This window comes from Ctenopharyngodon idella, chromosome 11 (assembly GCF_019924925.1).
Source record: "Ctenopharyngodon idella isolate HZGC_01 chromosome 11, HZGC01, whole genome shotgun sequence".
In the NCBI taxonomy this organism is placed as follows: domain Eukaryota; kingdom Metazoa; phylum Chordata; class Actinopteri; order Cypriniformes; family Xenocyprididae; genus Ctenopharyngodon; species Ctenopharyngodon idella.
In genome coordinates, this window is record NC_067230.1 from 25,478,498 (window position 1) to 25,498,842 (window position 20,345).

At 36.0% G+C, this 20,345-nt stretch overlaps 1 protein-coding gene across 5 annotated transcripts in view; it reads right to left on the bottom strand.

Moving 5' to 3' along the window:
* atp13a3 (ATPase 13A3) overlaps window positions 1-20,345 on the bottom strand; it is a 41,294-nt gene that overhangs the window by 19,308 nt on the left and 1,641 nt on the right. For 4 of the 5 annotated variants that reach the window (XM_051911968.1, XM_051911967.1, XM_051911964.1 and 1 more), the window contains exons 2-11: window positions 12,281-12,366; window positions 8,539-8,629; window positions 8,277-8,450; window positions 6,116-6,292; window positions 5,914-5,984; window positions 4,742-4,825; window positions 3,641-3,710; window positions 3,372-3,506; window positions 430-502; window positions 46-177 (exon numbers count right to left, since the gene is read on the bottom strand). In XM_051911968.1, coding sequence (XP_051767928.1) covers window positions 46-177; window positions 430-502; window positions 3,372-3,506; window positions 3,641-3,710; window positions 4,742-4,825; window positions 5,914-5,984; window positions 6,116-6,292; window positions 8,277-8,450; window positions 8,539-8,589 — 967 coding nt within the window. In that variant the 5' untranslated portion in view covers window positions 8,590-8,629; window positions 12,281-12,366. Of the gene's footprint in view, window positions 1-45; window positions 178-429; window positions 503-3,371; window positions 3,507-3,640; window positions 3,711-4,741; window positions 4,826-5,913; window positions 5,985-6,115; window positions 6,293-8,276; window positions 8,451-8,538; window positions 8,630-12,280; window positions 12,367-17,414; window positions 17,926-20,345 lie in introns of those variants that run through there. The other variant, XM_051911965.1, reaches the window with a different exon arrangement.

Sequence of the window (20,345 nt, forward strand, 5' to 3'; positions counted from 1 at the left end):
AATAACAAACAATTCGATCAAGTAAAAAATACAATCGCCAATCACCTGTGAGCATGCTCTCATTAACAATGCAGGTTCCACAGATGAGCACTGCGTCACAGGGCATGATGGTCCCGTTGCTGGGGATAACGATGACATCACCGGGGACCAAGTCTGTGGACAGGGCTTCCTCCGTTTCTGTACAGCAAAAACAGAAGCCAAAGAAAGGGAGGGTGGGGGAAGAGCGAGCAGTGAAATAAAACCAGTCTGTCTCAGCAGATCACTTATTACCCATGCTTCCTTGCACAGGAGGCAGAGTGCTGACTCATCCTGACTTTGGCCACTGCATCAGGCTCCCTGAAGCAGGTAATCCAGGCCTGCAGCAGTGCCCGTCATTACAAATATACTTAGAGTTGAGGGAAATGCTATTTCAGTACATCTGAGCCGTACCGTTTTCGCCCCTGCAGACCGTAACTCGAACAGTACTGTGTGTTGCCACCATGTCGTGTAGCATTACATATTGCTGTAAAACAAAAGAAAATGTTCCTGTGAAGGACAAATAAACATTCACCTGTCCAGGCAGCACAGAAAATCAAATAGGCATTTAAAATACACACATTAACTGATAGCATACCTCAGTTATGCAATCAGAAAATTAACAACTCTAACCTTGGATGCACCCCATGACTAACACTTATGTTTGATGACTCTAAAATCCAATTTTATACTGATCTATTAGTAAAGACAACATGAAATCAAATTGTTACGTTTATAATACGTTTACGTCAATAAATGTCTATAGTTTTAATAAGCATGATTCATCAGGGCTTGTTATTCTACAAAAACAAACATACAAAATAGTCTAGAATTTTAATATTGACCATTTCTAGGTTAATACAGGCCGAATTTAGACTTTTTTCAGGCATTTTTGTCTTTTTAATAAAATAATATTATAATAATATTTAAAATAGTACAAATTTATATTGTGTATAATATACATATATTATAAATATTATTTATTATTTATTTATAAATATACATTTATACAAAATTTTGTATAGTATACAAAATAACAGAATTTTAATGATCCATTTTTCAATTAATTGTCAATACTTCAAAATAATTATTGACTTCTCAGTGTTGGTCAGAATCTCACAATGATCCCAAAATTTTAAATGTAACGACTGAGACAAATAAGACAATTATTTGTTATAGTTAACCAATAATTGTTTAAAGCTCACTCTGGGGTCTGTCCCCCATCCCCCGAGAAGTTCTCAGTTATAAGTTTTATTGCAGCAAGGAATGTTGGTTGCCACATGGAAGAGCAGAGAAGACCAGAGACAAAGAGACACACAGAAAACCTGCATCTTTCCCACAGAAAAAAAGACTTTCCTGCATTAACAGACTGTTCTATAAATTAACATGCATATCCCTAGGAAATGGTATCCATTATTACTGTTTGTTGTATTGTACTCCGTATTGTATTCACATGTTTTATGATACATTTAAGGTAACTTCAATTATACCATGTTTAGTGTCTATGGGTTTGTATCGAGAAGATTTAAATGCTTGTGTATACGATATGTTGATACCTGTGCAACACATCAGTATTACAAGAATCTTTAATAGTTCCTCTTCAACAACTCAGCCATTTTAATCACGCTCTGTCGTAAAAGCCCCATAGAGGAATTTTGCCGCTCGGAGATCCTACCCATTTCATTGGTCTGGTCAACCCTTAGGGGTGTGACTTCTCCCAGAGCTTAAAGGAACACTCCACTTTTTTTGAAAATAGGCTCATTTTTCAACTCCCCTAGAGTTAAACAGTTGAGTTTTACCGTTTTCGAATCCATTCAGCCGATCTCCGGGTCTGGCGGTACCACTTTTAGCATAGCTTAGCATAGTTCATTGAATCTGATTAGACCGTTAGCATCTCGTTAAAAAATGACCAAAGAGTTTCGATATTTTTCCTATTTAAAACTCGACTCTTCTGTAGTTACATCGTGTACTAAGACCGACGGAAAATTAAAAGTTGCGATTTTCTAGGCCGATATGACTAGGAACTATACTCTCATTCCGGCGTAATGATCAAGGAACTTTGCTGCCGTACCATGGCTGCAGCAGGCGCAATGATATTACGCAGAAAATCTAGAAAATCGCAACTTTTCATTTTCCGTCGGTCTTAGTACACGATGTGACTACAGAAGAGTCAAGTTTTAAGTAGGAAAAAAATTTAAACTCTTTGGTCATTTTTTAATGAGATGCTAACGGTCTAATCAGATTCAATGAACTATGCTAAGCTATGCTAAAAGTGGTACCGCCATACCCGGAGATCGGCTGAATGGATTCGAAAACGGTAAAACTCAACTGTTTAACTCTAGGGGAGTTGGAAAATGAGCCTATTTTCAAAAAAAGTGGAGTGTTCCTTTAAAGCCAGCACGCAATGCTCCTCCCTCTCTCTTACTTTTCCGACAACACAGCGACTGCAGGGGCTGCCTATGTGCCGGTGGGCCTGCCCCCAACCATGTGCTTGACTAGGAGAGGGAGAACTCTTTCCCCACTAAGAGTCAAATTAACAGCTCAAGTTGTTTCATATGTCTTTGACCAATGCAGAAGATATCGGTTACAACTCCGGACCGAATCATCAAGGATTTCTCCTCAGCCTGCAGATCCGATGCTCCTCAGCCTAAAGGCATTTTGCAAGTATCGTACATTTGAACACTAAACAGCGATTTAGTATTAATTTGTAAACCACCTGTGTCAGCTAAGGTGCTATATTACTTAGGAAACTGATGATTCTTTTCCAGATTGTCTTTGACTTTTCCCATAGCTCCATTTCCGGTCCCACTTCCGGTTCAACTCTATCATTGTTCATTTTTACCTACGTATCTGTGTGACCTGCGTGTATGTTATGTGTTTGTTAGTTTAGTTATGTGTTTGTGAGTTAGTTAATAAAGCTTGTGCACAATACATGTTTGGTTCTGAATCCGTCTGCTAATAAATTGCCTCTTAAATGATTTAGATCTTGACTACATGCTCCGAGTAGTACTGTATAATAAGAATGTCGTTTCCCATAAACTTGGAAATAAACATTTCTTAGAATTAATAAACAATTAACACTGAGTGTTCACTGGACGAACAGGTTAATTGATTGTAATATTAATTTTAATGTAGCTACATCAAGTTAATCTGATTAACTGATTCACATATTCATAATTAATCACAATTAATAATCATAATGAGTTATGAATAATTATTAATATCTCCCCTTTGAGTTAATTCGCTACATAAATCAAGTTCTGCTCACTGACTATTCCATTCCACTCAAAATGCATCATTACGGAAATAAAATATTTTGCAAATGCCGTTTCAAACTGTTTTACAAGCCTGCTTACCTTTTGAATAGTGTAGAGAGAGGTAGCTATTGATATGACAGACATGACGACTATGGCCATTGCGTAGTAATAGTATTCATCGGTACACCACAGGATAACACTGAAGAGCTGGAAGATGTAGAAAGGATTGAGGACCTGCAAAAGAAATGGAGAGAAGTTTCAGTTCATTTATTTCATGTTCCTGATAAGACATATTCTCAAACAGCAGAGTCAGCAGTGCTGTGTCATGCCGTTCTCCGGCCTGGGTCAGTTTCACATTTCACTCGTACCTCCTTAATTAGCAGCTTGAAAACAGAAGGCACTTTCACGTCTATTTCATTCAGTCCGAAAAAAAATCTCCTAAAATAGAGAAGAAAAGGACAAAGTGAGATTTGTACAGTGCAATCCAGTTCAGAATAATTAGGATGGATTCACCACAAAACACTGCATTTCATTATTAGTGACATCTTTTTAAGTGTGGAAATATATTTTAAAATATTGGTAACACTTTACAATAAGGTTTCATTTGTTAGCATTAGTTAACTACATCGCTTAACATGAACAAACAATGAACACCACTTCTACTTCTGTAGAATTTATTAATCTTAGCTAATGTTAATCTCAGAATTTACTAATACTTTTTCAGATCAAAAGTTAAATCTATTAACATTAATGTACTGTGAACTAACACAAATATAAAAATGTATGTTAACTACCATTAACAAAGGTTAATAGATGCTGTAGTAAAATATGGTAACACTATTTTACAGTATCCTTGTTAAATGTTACATGTACTTACTATAGTAATAAGAGTACATTATGCATAATTACAAGCAACTAACCCTAACCCTATAGTAAGTACATGTTAATTAATATTACTGAGTACTTAATTGTTATTACACCGACCCTTAAAATAAAGTGTAACCAATATATTGATCATTAGTTATTAGTTGCATTAACTAATGTTAACAAATGAGACCTTATTGTAAAGTGCTACCGAACTATTATGTAAAATGGTGGGTTTTTAAACACTGTTGCTAGAAAATAATGGCATATTGTGATTTGTTTATAATTTTTCCATCCAACTAAACGATGCTTCCAAGACCATCCCAATTACTTTGGTAATAAAAACCTCATCTATGTTGTATGTCATCTACTTTACATCGGTGACCTTTAAAACAGTGGAATTTGGAAAAACAACATTCAATACATCAAGGAAAAGCACATTTTTATGATGGTAAGACATAAAACCACATGTACATAGTCAATAAATGTACTGTGGCCTGATATGGTGAGCGACAGTTCTATCAACTGGCCAAAAACCCCTGACAGGTCAACCTTTTTGCTGAGCTTTTACCTCTAGAAATGACACATTCAGCCAAATTTTTCACCTGTACTCCTGCTGGTTTTTGTTGAGCCCGGCACTGTGCTTTGAGTGAACAGATGAGCAGGTCATACTCAGATCCTCCAGGCCTCTGCAGAACAGAGACGACAGTAGTTTTAACAACAGTACCAGAGATTCACAGAGCAACATTTTCACTAATCTTAAAGGGATAGTTCACACAAAATTGAAAATTCTGTCAATTACTCACCCTCATGTCGTTTTAAACCCATGAGTCTTTCTTTCATCCTCTGAACACAAATAAAGATATTTTTAATGAAATTTGAGATTTCTGTCCCTACATTGAAAGACTATTCACCAAGAACTTCCAAAAGTTCATAAAGAGATTGTAAAAGTAATCCATATGAATCAGTTTAATCCAAGTCTTCTGAAGAGCCACGGTCGCTTTATATGATGAACAGATTGAATTTAGGCTTTTATTCACATTGATCAGCGAACATAAACAGAAGCTCAACCATACTTACTTGATGTGCGAGAACAAACCTTCTTGCAGAAGCTCAAACGTGATGCATAACTCATGAGAATGAACCTCATTGGTTCTAGCGCATCAAGCAAGCATGATTGAGCTTCCGTGACCAAACCTGAATACCCAAGTTTTCTAATCAATGTTTATATGTAAATATATATTCTTTTATATGTTCTTCATATAAAGTTGTGTCTCTTCAGAAGACTTCAGCTGCTTTTCCACTATCGGGCTGAACGGTTCTAAGAATGGTAAGGAATGTTTCTGGTTATATTTCCATTTGAGCTTGGTTCGGCACAGCATGATTACAAACCATTCTCGGCCCAAAATTCTCAGCACGGTTGGCTAACCGTATATAATAAGCTATAAAGGAACGGTTAAGCAACGAGTACGGTTTGGCCCAACGCAGGAAAAGCAGCTTTAGATTAAAACACTCGATTCTTATAAATTTCTTTTACGGTCTCTTTATGAACGCATTGAAGTCTGAATAGACTTTAAATGGAGGGACAGAAATCTCTCAGATTTCTTTAAAAATATCTTCATTTGTGTTCCAGAAGATGAATGAAAGTTTTATGGGTTTGGAACAATTTGGGTGAGTAAATGATGCCAATTTTCATTTTTGGGTGATCTAGAGTAGTAGAGTCTTTAGAGGCTATCTAAAGTAGATTCAAGAGCTATAATCAGACATGCTTCCTTACTTCAATACTTCAAAGTTGTGGATGGTGTCGTTCCAAAAGTATTTAGTACTGTGAAGGGTAAAATAACGTATCTGTAATACAAAAAAAGAAAAAGGAAAAAAGACCAGTCACCAATGAAGCTTAACTACTTTGTTTAGTTTGTAAAAACTAGAATTTGTGGAATTGCAGAATTTGTGTGGGAAGGATTTTGTGCATATAATACCTGCACATGCTGGTCCCCTGGATTCCTGGTGATTTTCTCAGAGGCGGAGTCAGAGGGGTTGTGGGCGTGGTCGTTGGCCTGAGGGGAGGCAGTCTGAGCGGCCAGGTTGTCGTAAGGGTTCTTCCCAGGGGCCAGCATTATCCGAACCCTCGCTCGAAACCAGCGTTTAAACTCATCCTATAAACAAATACACAAACAGATTATACCCAAACACACATAGAACCAAAACAATGGCATTATTCATTACAAATAGGCAACAACTAAAACTAATTGTGATCTTAATGAACATAAAAAACACTAGAAATGTTTCAGGCAGATTAGAAGACTTCAGATTAGTTTTATAAAACTTTGCATTTGTTGTAAAGGCTGGATTTACATAGTACACAGGCAACTTTCCAATAAAGCCTAGGAATGGAAAAAGGAATGTGGAGTAAAGTGACGTACTTGATTGTCAGTGTTAACTTTACAACACAACCAGACACACCAAAGCACTATAATCATGACCAGCTGCCATTCAGTTGCCTCAGAGTTGAGCGTTATCTACCACTAAAGATCATGACGTCTGAAGCATTATGCAATTCAGAATTATGTTAAAGACTATCAAGATGAAGTATTTGAAATATATAGCGCTCATAAACTCCTCTACATAAGGTTAGGCAGGAAGACATGTGTACCTTTACAATAAGGTCTCATTTGCTCATTTGTATTAACTAACATTAAAGGGTTAGTTCACTCAAAAATGAAAATAATGTCATTAATTTCTCACCCTCATGTCGTTCCACACCCATAAGACATCATTGTTCATCTTCAGAACACAAATTAAGATATTTTTGATGAAATCCGATGGCTCAGTGAGGCCTCTTTTGCCAGCAACGTCACCGAACTTCTCAAGATCCAGAAAGATACTCAAAACATTTAAAACAGTTCATGCGAGTACCGATTTCAGAACACTGCTTCATGAAGCTTCAAAGCTTTATGAATATTTTGTTTCAAATCAGTTGTTCAGAGCGCCAAAGCTGCGTGATTTCAGCAGTTTGATACGCGATCCGAAACACTGAAAAAGTATTCTCGTTGCTTTATAATATTAAGGTTGAACCACTGTAGTCACATGAACTGTTTTAAATATGTTTTGAGTACCTTTCTGGATCTAGAGAGGTTCAGTGCTATTGCTGGTAATGGAGGCCTCACTGAGCCTCCATTGAAGGATATCAAAAAAATTAATCGGATTTCATCAAAAAATACCTTAATTTGTGTTCTGAAGATGAACAAAGGTCTTACGGGCATGGAACGACATAAGAGTGAGTAATTAATGACAGCATTTTCATTTTTGGGTGAACCAACTAACCCTTTAACAATAAGCAATACATTTGTTACAGTATTTATTCATCATTGTTAATGTTAGTTAATAAAAAAAATACAACCGTTCATTGTTTGTTCATGTTAGTTCACAGTGCATTAATGTTGAAATTAACATCAACTAAGATTAATAAATCAATAAATGTCTCTAGTTTTATTATTTATTTCTTTAGGGAAATTCCTGTCTTTATTAAAATTTAAAATATTATTTTATTTAAAAGTTTTTTAAAATAATATAGAATACACCATTTATAGTATGTATTGTATTCAAGAAATATTTTGTATATTATACAAAATAGTATAGAATTTTAAAATGGCCATTTATCCGTTAACAGCAAAAATTAATTGTCGACTTGTTTGTATTGGTCAATTTTTTTGCTGTATACTTATTTGTCATCTTTTTATTAAGCATTTTCATAGTTTATTTTTAATGTCAGTAAAAATTAAAATACAGTAACACTATTTACAGTGTCCTTGTTACAGGTTACATGTATTTTACTGTAGTACCTAAGTGTAGTGTAACCTAAAATACTATAATGTTTAGAACTTGTTAATGTGACACCGATATCACAAGAACTTCTGTGGCAAGTTCTTTTAATTGTACTAAGCGCTTTATTTTCTAAGTTTAATCTATTATTAGAATCATTTGTGGGAGCATTATGATATGACATGTGACATGAGCATGATATAAGATCTAAATGCAATCTAGAATATCTAAAAACTTAGATATTATTCAGATTTAAATTGCATGTTAATGTAAGGTGTAAAGAAAGCCCAAAAAGTTTTGTGGAGGTTTAAGACATACAGTGCTTCGTAAGAGAGCGACGTCTGCGTCTCTGACAGCAGTCCGTGTGCAGGTGGCCTTCACACACCATTCAGGCATCCAATAGAGCAGCAGGAAAAGAAAACCGCCTGTACAAAGACCACCCAAACCGACCAGGACCAGCTTCCATCGGCACAGCCGATACCCGCTCAACTCCTGCACGGAAAGAAAATGAGTGTGAATGAACGAGCTTTATAAGAGGGAAAAAAAGCTTAAAAAGGAAGGAGAAACAAAAATAACATACCATCTCATCCTCCAAACCCCTGTTGATTATCTTCATATCTTCCTTCTCCATCCTGATCTTCAGTCCTAGATGGATGACTGCTGCTGCGCTCCTGCACACACACGCAGAGATCACACGCTAAGTGTGTGTGTAGTGCAGTAAGGATTGTGTGAGGCCCAACAACAGCTGTTATACCATTGCTTTGTATTGACAACCAGCTGACCTGAGAGGACACATAATCATGTGCTCACGTAAACACAAACACTCGGAGAAGAACTTCCCGTGAGTCATGATCCTGAGCACTACAGCTGAGAGCCACGCTGAGAGTCTGAGAGCCAGACAACAGCTGTCAAACCAGTGGGTATTTTGACAATCAAACACGATTAAAAATGTCTCTAAACAGAAAGAGAGATGTATATCCACAGGGTCAAAAAATTATTTGGACCTACCAATGGTAGATGAACTGAATTTAAATACTTAAAAATATTTCCTATCACTTTATTAGTTTCACATTAGGTGTTTTTTTTTTTTACATTAACATTCAATTTTACATTTATATTAAAAACATATTTGGAATTATTTAGGTTTTCATAAACAATGAATATATACTAGCAGCAAAGTATGGAAGCTTGTTTCAGCCACAGAATAAAACAATATAAAAGATAATTGCAACTTCTCACAATTGTGAGATATAAAGTCAGAATTTTGAGATATAAACTCACAATTCTGATATAAAGATATAAACTCGCAATTCTGAGAAAAGTCATAATTGCAAGTTTATATCTCGCAATTCTGACTTTATTACTCATAATTCTGACTCTCGCAACTGAGTTTATATCTCACAATTCTGACTTTATACCTCACAATTGCGAGTTTATATCACGTAATTCTGAGAAAGTCAGAATTGTGAGGATATATCTCGCAATTCTGACTTCTTTTCTCAGAATTGTGAGAAAATTGAGTTATAAAGTCAGAATTGTGAGATATAAACACGCAATTGCAAGAGTCCGAATTTTGAGATATAAACTCGCAATTATGACTCTTTTCTTAGAATTGTGAGAAACTTGCGAGATGTAAAGTCGCAATTACCTTTTTAATTTTTTATTCAGTGGTAGAAACAAGCTTCCATAGCAAAGGTTATATTTATGGCCAAAAAAACCCCAAAAAATTAAAAGGAAATAATTTTTTTTTTTTTCCCTCACATGTAAGAATTGCGCCACATCACCATACGGAATTATAGATTTAAAAAAAAAAAAAAACCTGATTCAGACATCCTATGAATATTTTCCACAGAGGAAAAAGCTGTTCAAAGACATCCAAGCTCTAGACTTCGCTCGAGTTACTTACATCGGCGAAGGTCAAACTATCATTCTCACAATTTAAATCATACCACAATAAAAGTAACCACCCAACTACCTTTTTATTTTCAACTGGTGCTTACTAGGCATTCATTTTGGACCTTGGATGCAAACACTGAGGACGAAAGAGATTAATGGTTGAATTCCATGTCTGTGCAATTCAGAGCTGCAGTTGTCTTGAAGAGTGACAGGAATGTACAACGTCCTTGTGTACTTGTGTATGTGTGTGTAACCGAAGCTGTTTGCTGAGGAAGGAGTTGGGGATCGGTGAAAAACACTGCAACAGTCATTCAAGAGGCTCTTTCCAGCTCTCATAATCATTAGACAAACTGGCCAATCCGCCATTCTCTATACAAACCACCAGCCGAACAAAGTCTCGATAATAAAAGACAATGTTTTTCCCCCTCAATGTTATAAAAGTATTCTATAACCCAGTGAAGGATTTATTCACCATTTACATAATTTACATATATTATACACTATCATTTGTAAGGGTGAATTTCATGAAGCTTGTCAAGAAATGAACACAAGAAGATATTTTGAAGAATATGGGTAACCAAACCATTAATGGGGCCCATCAACTCTTTGGTTACCGGCATTCTTTAAAATATCTTCTTTTGCGTTCAGCGGAAGAAAGAACTTCATACAGGTTTGGAACAACTTGAGGGTGAGTAAATGACAGAATTTTTATTTTTGGGTGAACTATTTCTTTAAGCAAAGGACGAAAAAAAGTTTACTGTGAGTATATGGGGGCCCTTAGAAGGCAGCTCAATAGGTTTTGGAACCTGCTCAGAGGGGACAGCAGGGAGGAAACCAGCGCCGTGCTGGTGTGGTCACCTCAACAATAGGGCAGCAGGGAGGCAGCATGACAGAAAACAGGGAAAGTGTGTGAGTGTGTGTTAGACAGACGGGTGTCAGTGGTCATGCCCCACTCACTGCTCCCTGCCCTCTGCCACAGGCCTTGATATTATCAGGCCCCCGCACCCATGCCGCACACCACGGAAAGGGGAAACCCAACTCAGGACCGAGCCCTTCCTACCATTTTCCCTTTCTGGAGCAGCTGCTATGTGGCCACATTCTGCTCTCAGCTACAATTTAGACGCAAATCGCGAATGCAACATGTGGCATTTTTTTTTTTTTAACTTCCTCTTGAGCAGACTGTACAATGAATGCAAGGAAACACCGCAATCATAAACCTGACAGGAGTATTTACCCAACCCATGTCAATGTGTCATGCAAGTACGCAAGCGGTTATTTAGCAGACACTTTTTTTTTTTCCCCCCCCTCAGACAATCTTTCAGTCACCAACCCAGGTTTAATTTGACAGCAAAAAGATCATCTTAAAACCAAATAATATCAGCATGAGCCGCAGACTGAGGCTGCATCTCACTGACCAATCTGGAGTAAATTAACTAATATTTCTTTTAAAGTAATATTCATTACTTAAGATGCGATATTAAAGGATTAGTTCACTTTCAAATGAAAATTACCCCAAGCTTTACTCACCCTCAAGCCATCCTAGGTGTATATGACTTTCTTCTTTCTGATGAACACAATCTGAGAAATATTAATAAATATCCTGACGCATCTGAGCTTTATAATGGCAGTAATGCGCTACCAAAAGAGTATGAGGTGAAGAAAGTGTCTCCATCCATAATAAATGTACTCAACATGGCTCCGGGGTGTTAATAAAGGCCTTCTGAAGTGAAGCGATGCATTTGTGAAAAAAAATATCCATATTTAACAAGTTATGTAGCAAAATATGTAGCTTCCGCCAGACCGCCTTCCATATTCTTCAAAAAGCTTACGCTGTACGTCCTACGCCTTCCATTTTCAACTTACGGAACTGGTGTCGCGTAAAGTCGTTATTTTGTTTTTTTGGCGCACAAAAAGTATTCTTGTCGCTTCATAACGTTAAGGTTGAATCAATGTAGTCACATGAACTGTTTTAAATATGTCTTCAGTAGCTTTCCGGGCATCTGAAAGTGTTAATTATCTTGCTGGCAATGGAGGCCTCACTGAGCCATCGGATTTTATCAAAAATATCTTAATTTGTGTTCCTAAGATGAACGAAGGTCTTACGGGTGTGGAACGACATGAGGGTGAGTAATTAATAACAGAATTTTCAATTTGTAGCTTTAACAATGTTAAAATTGTGTTATATTTATGAATTTGACTATGTACTCATCCATTTCGTTGCGAGAGCAGTGCGCTTGCAGAGAGGCTCCGCCCACACACACTTTTGATTGGCTGTGATTTTTGATTGTGTCGTGTCTTATAGTCGCATCAGGTGTGGACAGACAGATTACTTGTCGCTGGAATCTTATCGCATCTGCTTAGGACAAGATGTAAGGGAACTGCAGGAATAAAGCTAAATGATTTTGTACACATTCACATTCCCTTACCTTGAGATTCTGGGCGCTGTGGCCCTGGGCAATCCTTTCACCTATAAAGAGGCCTCTCTCTTTTACGCTCTCACAGACCTGGACTCCTGAGAGGAAACAAAAGAGGAAATCTTAATTAAAGTCCATGAATCACACAGCCTTCGGTCTTTTAATGGAAGTGTTCTGCAGCTCTCTCAAATGAGACATGTGAAGAAAATTTTCAAAGATTTACTGAGTCTTTATAAGCAGCTCGCAGTGAGAGAAAACATTAAAGTGAACAGTGGTTCAAATTTTCCAACACACTAGTTTGGATTTAAATGTCGGAACAAAGACACTGAAGAAATGAAATAAAGAGCTCTGTACATTAATAAAACAAACAGTGTCTGGCTGAAAAATATAAATAAGCCCCAACACTGCCAACAGCGCAGCATAAAGCCCACAGGAAATTTATATCATGAGTGCCTTATTCAAAACATCTGACTCTATATTTGCACAAAGACCGAATAAAATAAAGCTCAGAGAGGTTACCATGCCATCCTGTGCTGTGGGGGTTGGAGCGCCACTGCTAGACTTCACCTGATTGGTTGGATAGCCTTTACCATAACTTACTAATTTATCATTTAGCTGACGCTTTTATGCAAAGTGAGTGACTTACAGTACACTTATTAATTAAACTTATTATTAATATAAATAAAAAGTTGTCGGCGCCGATGGCCTCATGGGCGACCCGAGTTCGAGTCCCGGCTCGTGGTCCTTTCCCGATCTCGTCCCCCTCTCCCACTTCGCTTGCTGTCTAATCACTGTCCTATCATAATAAAAGGCAATAAAATTATAAATAAAAAGTTAAATATTTAAAGGGTAAATAAGCATTAATTCGGAGTGTGAATAAAAAAAATAACATAAATATTCATTTATTAATTCTGAGGGCAAATAAATAAATATTTAAAGCACAAATAAAAATTTATTTAATTATTTATTTACGCCATGTCAGCAACAAGACTATTTTCACGGCGAAAACAGAATAAACAACAAAATTCATACAAGTAACAAAAAAAACTATATAAGACATTTCAGATTAATACAAGACAGAAATTCAAAAATATATTCAGGTAAAAATTTATTCATTTAGGATGCAAATAAATAAATATTTAGTCATTTATTCATTCTGAGCACAAATAAATATTTATTCATTTATTTAGTCTGGCCGCAAATTATGGAGGGCCGAATTACTCAATTAAATTATTTTAATACAAGTAGATTATTAATTATGTCAATAGCTATGTTTTTGTCCACCTATTTTTATGCGCATTTTGGGATATCACATAAAAAAAATACTGGATGGAAATGCTAAGATGCGCATCATTCAAAAAATATGCATTAAAAAAAAAAAAAAAAAAAAAGCGCTCAATTGAGGAGGATAATTTTTTTTTTTTATCCAATAAGAAGACAAGCACAAACTATGATGGAAAGACATTTACAGAATAAATCCCACAATGCGCAAAAAAAAAAAAAAAAAAAAAAAAATATCACATGACTTTGCCTCAACAGAATGTGATTGGATAACTGACTATCCAACAGACCAATTTTATTGCACAGGATCTCAAATGCCTGATCATTCTGAAATGCCTGAGCCGAAGCCTGTCATCAGAATGATTTGGTACAATTCCCTGCCGGATTGTCTTACATGATTGTGTTCCCAAATACCAGCATCCAAATGCAAGAGAACATGACAAAGTTTATTGCATTTCGTCATTTATGATGAAGGAAAAAAGCAAGTTTCTTCCATGATTGCAGCAACTTCCATTTTTATTACAGATATTTTGTGCCAATTTCCCAGGAAATTGTTCTTTTTAACACATGGGATGGAAACACCACTTCATTCGCAAATGTTTTATGCGATTTTCCAATTTTGTGCATAAGTTAAATTCACAACTTTGGATGAAAACATAGCTAAATTCAAGGTTTCAGTTAACAACTTCATCCACAAGAGTCAACAACAGATATTTTGCTGTACCTTGCTCAGCTATAGTTGTCATGAACATCAACAAGAAAAACAGGCCTAACCTAGAAAGACCAAAGAATCGAGTTTGAAAAGTGACACCCACTATTGTTGAGTGATGGACCATAAACTGTAACCCTGAAAAAGCTAATGAAATTTAATGAGCTCATGCTTAAATGAAAAAGCAATCCAAAAATAATGCTAAAAAAATAAAAAATGAGCGCAAACAAATGCTAAAATGAAATAAAAAAGCACATTTACCAATTGTTTGATGATTTATTAATTAATTGAATGAGTTAAGTTTAACCATTTTATTACGCATTTATAATTTAAATACATACATACATACACACACACACATATAATAAATACGTATATATTTATTTTTCAACTGACAAAAAAGATTGTTGGATGACTGGCCTAAAAGGAATTACTGGCACAAAATTCACTTATGACAGGCGACAATCATCTGATGAGCAAATTTGAATATAGCCCATTGTGTTCCATATTCCACCTCTTTTCCTTTCCACAATAAGATTTCTTCTCAATAAAAACAGATTTAAAAGAATAAAAAAAAAAAAATAAATAAATAAAAAAAAAACTAAAAACAAACAGCAAATCATTCAGAATACCTCAGTTAAGAGTGTCTGACACCAAATTTCACAAAGTCTGTCTGACAAGCTCATTCTACATGCCTGGATTTCTTCAGCTGTCTGATATCCTTGCTGATTGACTGATTTGAAGTTTTCGGAGAGCGCTGCATCCGCTGAGTCAGTATTCTGCAGGTAGCTCCATTTACAGCCAGTTTCACAAGAACGCTCTCTGGGGTGTGCATCAAAACAAGCCGTTTCAGCAGTCAGATGCAGCCAGTCTCGGCTTTCCAGAAGTGAAAACCCAGCCGAAAACAACAATATGCAATGAACCTACTGACGGCCCTCATGATAATTCATGGAAGCCTTCAGAGGAAAAAGTCATGTTTTGGGTTTAATGCGCTTTCTTAATCACAGCCTGTTTTGTTTCCCGCTGCATTGGGTCACCATCGCTTTGACCTTAACTGCAACAGCATGACTCCAGTATCACTGCGTTCAAAAGTTTAGGAGGAAAATCCTTTCGAACAATGACGGAACAGCCTCATGGCATATTCGCTGATAAGCGGTAAGATAAACGGTAAGGGTTTAATAATTTGATGGCCTCAACAATGGAGCTGACCGTTGGGTTAATGTGTCACAATAAAGGCGTGTTTTGTTACATGATTTAGACTAACTTCATAAAGATAAAACAGAGCAGGGGAAAAGGAGATAATGCTGAGAAAAAAAATAATTACATGAACAACATTAAGCTTACAGACAAACACAAATTCAAATCAGACTTTATAAAACAAGCTGGTAAGTTGTTGATTTGATCTACGAGGACAGAGTATTGATTTCACCAGTTTGTCACAAAGTCCAACAAAACGGAAAAAAAGAAAGAAAAGAAGGAAAAAAATCCCTGTAGAAAACAATCATAATCCCTAACTTTTCTAACTCTTCTTCAACATCGTATATGAAACAACATACCCACCGGCATCATTTTATAATATGATTATTGACATTGCTTTGTGGATGACAGACGTCAATTTTGGACCTTGAACCAAAACAACCTATAAAACCCTTAAAAACATGATTAAAAACACACAAACACTGTGGCGGCACCATAGTAAAGGGATAACACTAAAGATATATCATGGTACCGGTTAATTACCACAATAATCATAGTAAAATATAATTTACTTGGTACTTCAAAGTATTTCAAAGAACATTATATAAAAGAATATAACAATTTTACCAAGGCCAAAAATGGACTATATCAAGTTTATATGAAGATTATTGAGATCGTTTTGTGGATGGCATGGCAATTTGGACTTTGAACCAAAACAACCTATAAAACCCTTAAAAATATGATTAAAAAGCCTTAGATACTGTGGCAGTACCATAATAAAGTGATAACACCAAATATATATCATGGTAGTGAATGATACAATACTCATAACAAAATGTAATTTACTTAGTATTTGCTAAGTATTTCAAATAATATCACAATTGTACCAAGGCCAATAAACTTGGTTTTGCCATATTATTCACTTTTTTGAGAGGTTTAAGTGTGAAGAAAGTTTACAAAAAATTATCACCAGTTTCCATGAAAAATAAAACATCGTTCTTACAGTAGTAAACCATGGTAACATGGTATTACAGTTGCTGTCATAAAAATAGACTTTTGCCTCAAGCTTCTAATTTACTGCTTATTAATAGTCAGATGTTGTAGCATTTAAGTTTAGGTACTGGGTAGGATTAAGGGATGTAGAATAAGGTCATGCAAAATAAGGCTTTAATATGTGCTTTATAAGTACTAATAAACAGCCAATCTTCTAGCAATATGCATGCTAATAAGCAACTAGTTAAAAGTGAGAATTGTTCCCCATACTAAAGTGTTACCCTTAACTGTATGGTATTTGGGCAGAAAATACTGGAATAAGGGCATCTGGTTTTCACTGAATATTCTTGTTCCTCAATTGTTTCTTTCAGGTCCTCAATTTGCTTATTTGTCATGCAACTTGTACATTAAATGTTAGCCTTAATATTTAACATAATTAATAGGAAATCTGCTTCAAAGTCCTCTAATAAGCTACTAAAAAAGCTCAGTTAAACCATTTGAAAAACATCTGAATCTCAAACACCAACAGGGCAAAGCTGCTTGACTCTCAGCTGGACAAGCGGTTCAGTAATTCATGGGCACATTTCTTGCCATCCTTCGGGTTTCAGAGAACAAAAAATGTGTGCTTTTCTCATGCATTTTTGAAGCGATTCTTCTGTAGTCTAGGACAGCGCAGAAAAATCCTCTAATCCGATTGCGGTCAATAACTCAGGTCAAAAAAGTATGATCAAAGTAGTGAAAGAAAGGAAGAAAAAAAAAGGACAACCTCTTGCCCATGAGAAATTCTCACAGATCGTTATCCAACTGCTGTGATCCTGTTTAAGAAGGTGCAAATGTGCAGTTCAACAAAAGCATCTGATTTTGATATACATTGTTCAGTGTCTACAAGTGTAGACCAAGAAAAATTCATTCACAATATAATATTTAAAGTTGGCCAATATCACTGCAAGATAAACCCAAGCATACCTGAAAAGTTTTCTTATCTTCTCCTTTAGCAATTATCCAGTTAAGCGAATAGTTGATAGATCCATTAAAGCTTTGCAATCAAAATTTAAAATTCTCAAGCACTCCAAGACCCTTTCATGCAAGATATCAGTCTTTTATCGCACTACAGTTGACTTTATAGCTGAAGATGATGGCAAGACGGGAGGGGAAAAAAAAGAGACTGAGTTTGGAGGAGGTGTACCCATCGAGAAAGAAGCAGTGGGCAGAAATAAAAACCAAAAGATCAAATGGAAAAGGGGACCAGAGTCTGGCCACATGGTCCTGGATTAGCAACTCCCATTGACAATGCCACTTGGGAAAGAAAAAACCGCGGACCTTCGAGAGATTACATTATGAGTTTACATATAATGCTGCCCGTTTCAAAGTACTGCAGCCTAGAGTAAATTACCCTTCATAAAAGTCAGTTCCTTCTGGTTTTAGGTGCGGTACACAACCTTTATCAATCCGGAAGTATAATGAGGTCAAACAAGATCTAATAAATGCAAATGAAGCTTTATTCATTATGAATTTTAAAATAAAATATTTTAAAAATAAAATAAAATATTTTTAAAAATAAAATAAAAGTGGTTTAGTCAAATACCAAAAATGCTTACTGGTTAAAAACTTATGTTTGTTTCCCTTAAAGTCAATTTTGGCTGTAATATGTTGTTTTTGGTTCAGACTTTGATCCCAAATTCTATCTACAATACTCACTATTTTAATCCAGTGCCTTTTAATCACATTCAAATTATTATTATTATTGTTAATCAAACTAACCTTAAGCAACAGTAACCATCTGTTATGGTCACATTTATTTGATAAAAAATACAGTAAAATAGTAACATTGTGAAATATTAATACAACTCAAAAAAAACTCTCTCTTTTAATATATTTTAAAATAAAATGAAATATAATAAAATAGGGTTTTAAATGTTGAAGTAGTCAAACAGCTAAAACATGGTTAAAAACTGGTTAAAAACTTCTACAGTTTCTCTTGAAGACTCTTTTGGTGTAACCTGTGGTTTTTGGTTCACACTTTGGTCCCAAATTCTACATTCGTTACTATTTTTAATCCAGTGTCTTTTATCGCACCTCCCATGAACAGAATCGGTTTTCTGGGACTTGTCGTAGGTAAACCGCGTACGGACAGCTGGAAAGGTCTTGTTGATTCCAATGCCGTCGAGGATTCTGAAAGCAAACACTAAGAAAGCTGCACAAGGGACTTGCACCATGTCACGATATGTCACACTTCGGCTCTGATTCAACACTGGCAGACTTTCTGTCATACGCTGTTGTCTTAGAGCGCGTCTGCTAAAAGTATTCTGTGAGTAATCTCGGCATCACCTCAAAGCTCTTCGGTACATGAGAGCAAAACCGCACAGACAAATTTGTAAATTCCAGTTCATACATGTCAGCATGTCAAAGATAAATCACTGGAATAACTAAATATGTAGGCTATGACTGCAGAACAACGCAGTTAGTCATTTTCTTCATGGTGATCCATTTTTAGTTTTACACTCTTTGCTAAAGTTTCACTAAAGTTAAATGCTTTTTTGAGCCATGACAATCATAATATTTACACTCCACAAAAGTGTTGCATTGTTTGAGAGCTGTTGTGAACCTCCTGCCCCTTATAAACCTCATCTTAACTACATACATCAATATCTGACCAGTGACGCCCTACACTTGACCTCTGCGGTCAGATAACAACAAAACTTTTTATCCTGTTTGATAAAGTAAATGATGATGATTTCTCTCTTTTCATATTAATCAAACTAACCTTAAATAACAGTAAGCAGCTGAAAAGTTTATGGTCGGTACGAATTTTTGGTAAAGGTTTCATTTGTTAACATCAGTTAATTACATTAGTTAACAAACTAACAATGAGCAATACTTCTAAAGCATTTATTAGTATTAGTCAGTGTTAATTTAAAAATGTACTAACACATTATTAAAATAAAAAGTTTTATCTGTTAGTATTATTTAATGGACCTGAGCTAACATGAACTAACAATGAAGAGTTAACAAAAATTAATAAATACTGTAACAAATGTATTGTTCATTGTTGGTTAGTTGTTAACGTATTAACTGATGTTAACTAATGGGACCTTATAAAGCCATTATCATTCTAATATGCTGATTGGGTGCTCATGAAACATTTCTTATTATCATCAATGCTGAAAACAGTTGTGCTTAATTTCTTTTTGGAAACAGTGATTTTTTTTTAGGATACTTTGATGAATAGAAAATTCAAAAGAACAGCATTTGTTTGAAATAGAAATATTTTGTAACATTATAAATGTCTTTACTTTCACTTTTGATTAATTTAATGCATGCTTGCTGAATAAGTATTAATTTCTTTTTAAAAAAAAGCATGCAGAGCAAAAACTCTGCCATTTTTAGTGGATTCTGACTAACAAACACATCTGATTGGCTATTGCGTTCACACGCTCAACAGATAGGTCTGTGATTGGAATAAGGCAGGAACACACCAAGCCGACGCCGACGAACCAGTGGCGACGAAAGCAGACTGTGGGGTTGGCTCACGTCGGCAGCGTCTGGGTCCAAAGTTGCCCTGACACACCAAACCGACGCTTGATAGCTGACGGCCAAGTAGCACGTCCGTTCTGCGCCTGCGTAAGATGAAATGCCTTTCCGTACCAGCAGGTGGCAGTAGCTGAACAGCCAATCAGAATGATCAGATGGCCCGACGAGCTCCGACGCCGATTCAACATGTCAAATCGGCTGAAAAAAAGCAGATGAGGACCAACTTCAGCCGACAGTGCGGAACACACTGAGGAAACTTAGTCAGCCGACGAACAAAAACTGCCCGACGGCCGACCGTCGGCTTGGTGTGTTCCTGCCTTTACAAAGCTCAATGCTGCAAAAACACTTTGTAAATAGAAACCTTTG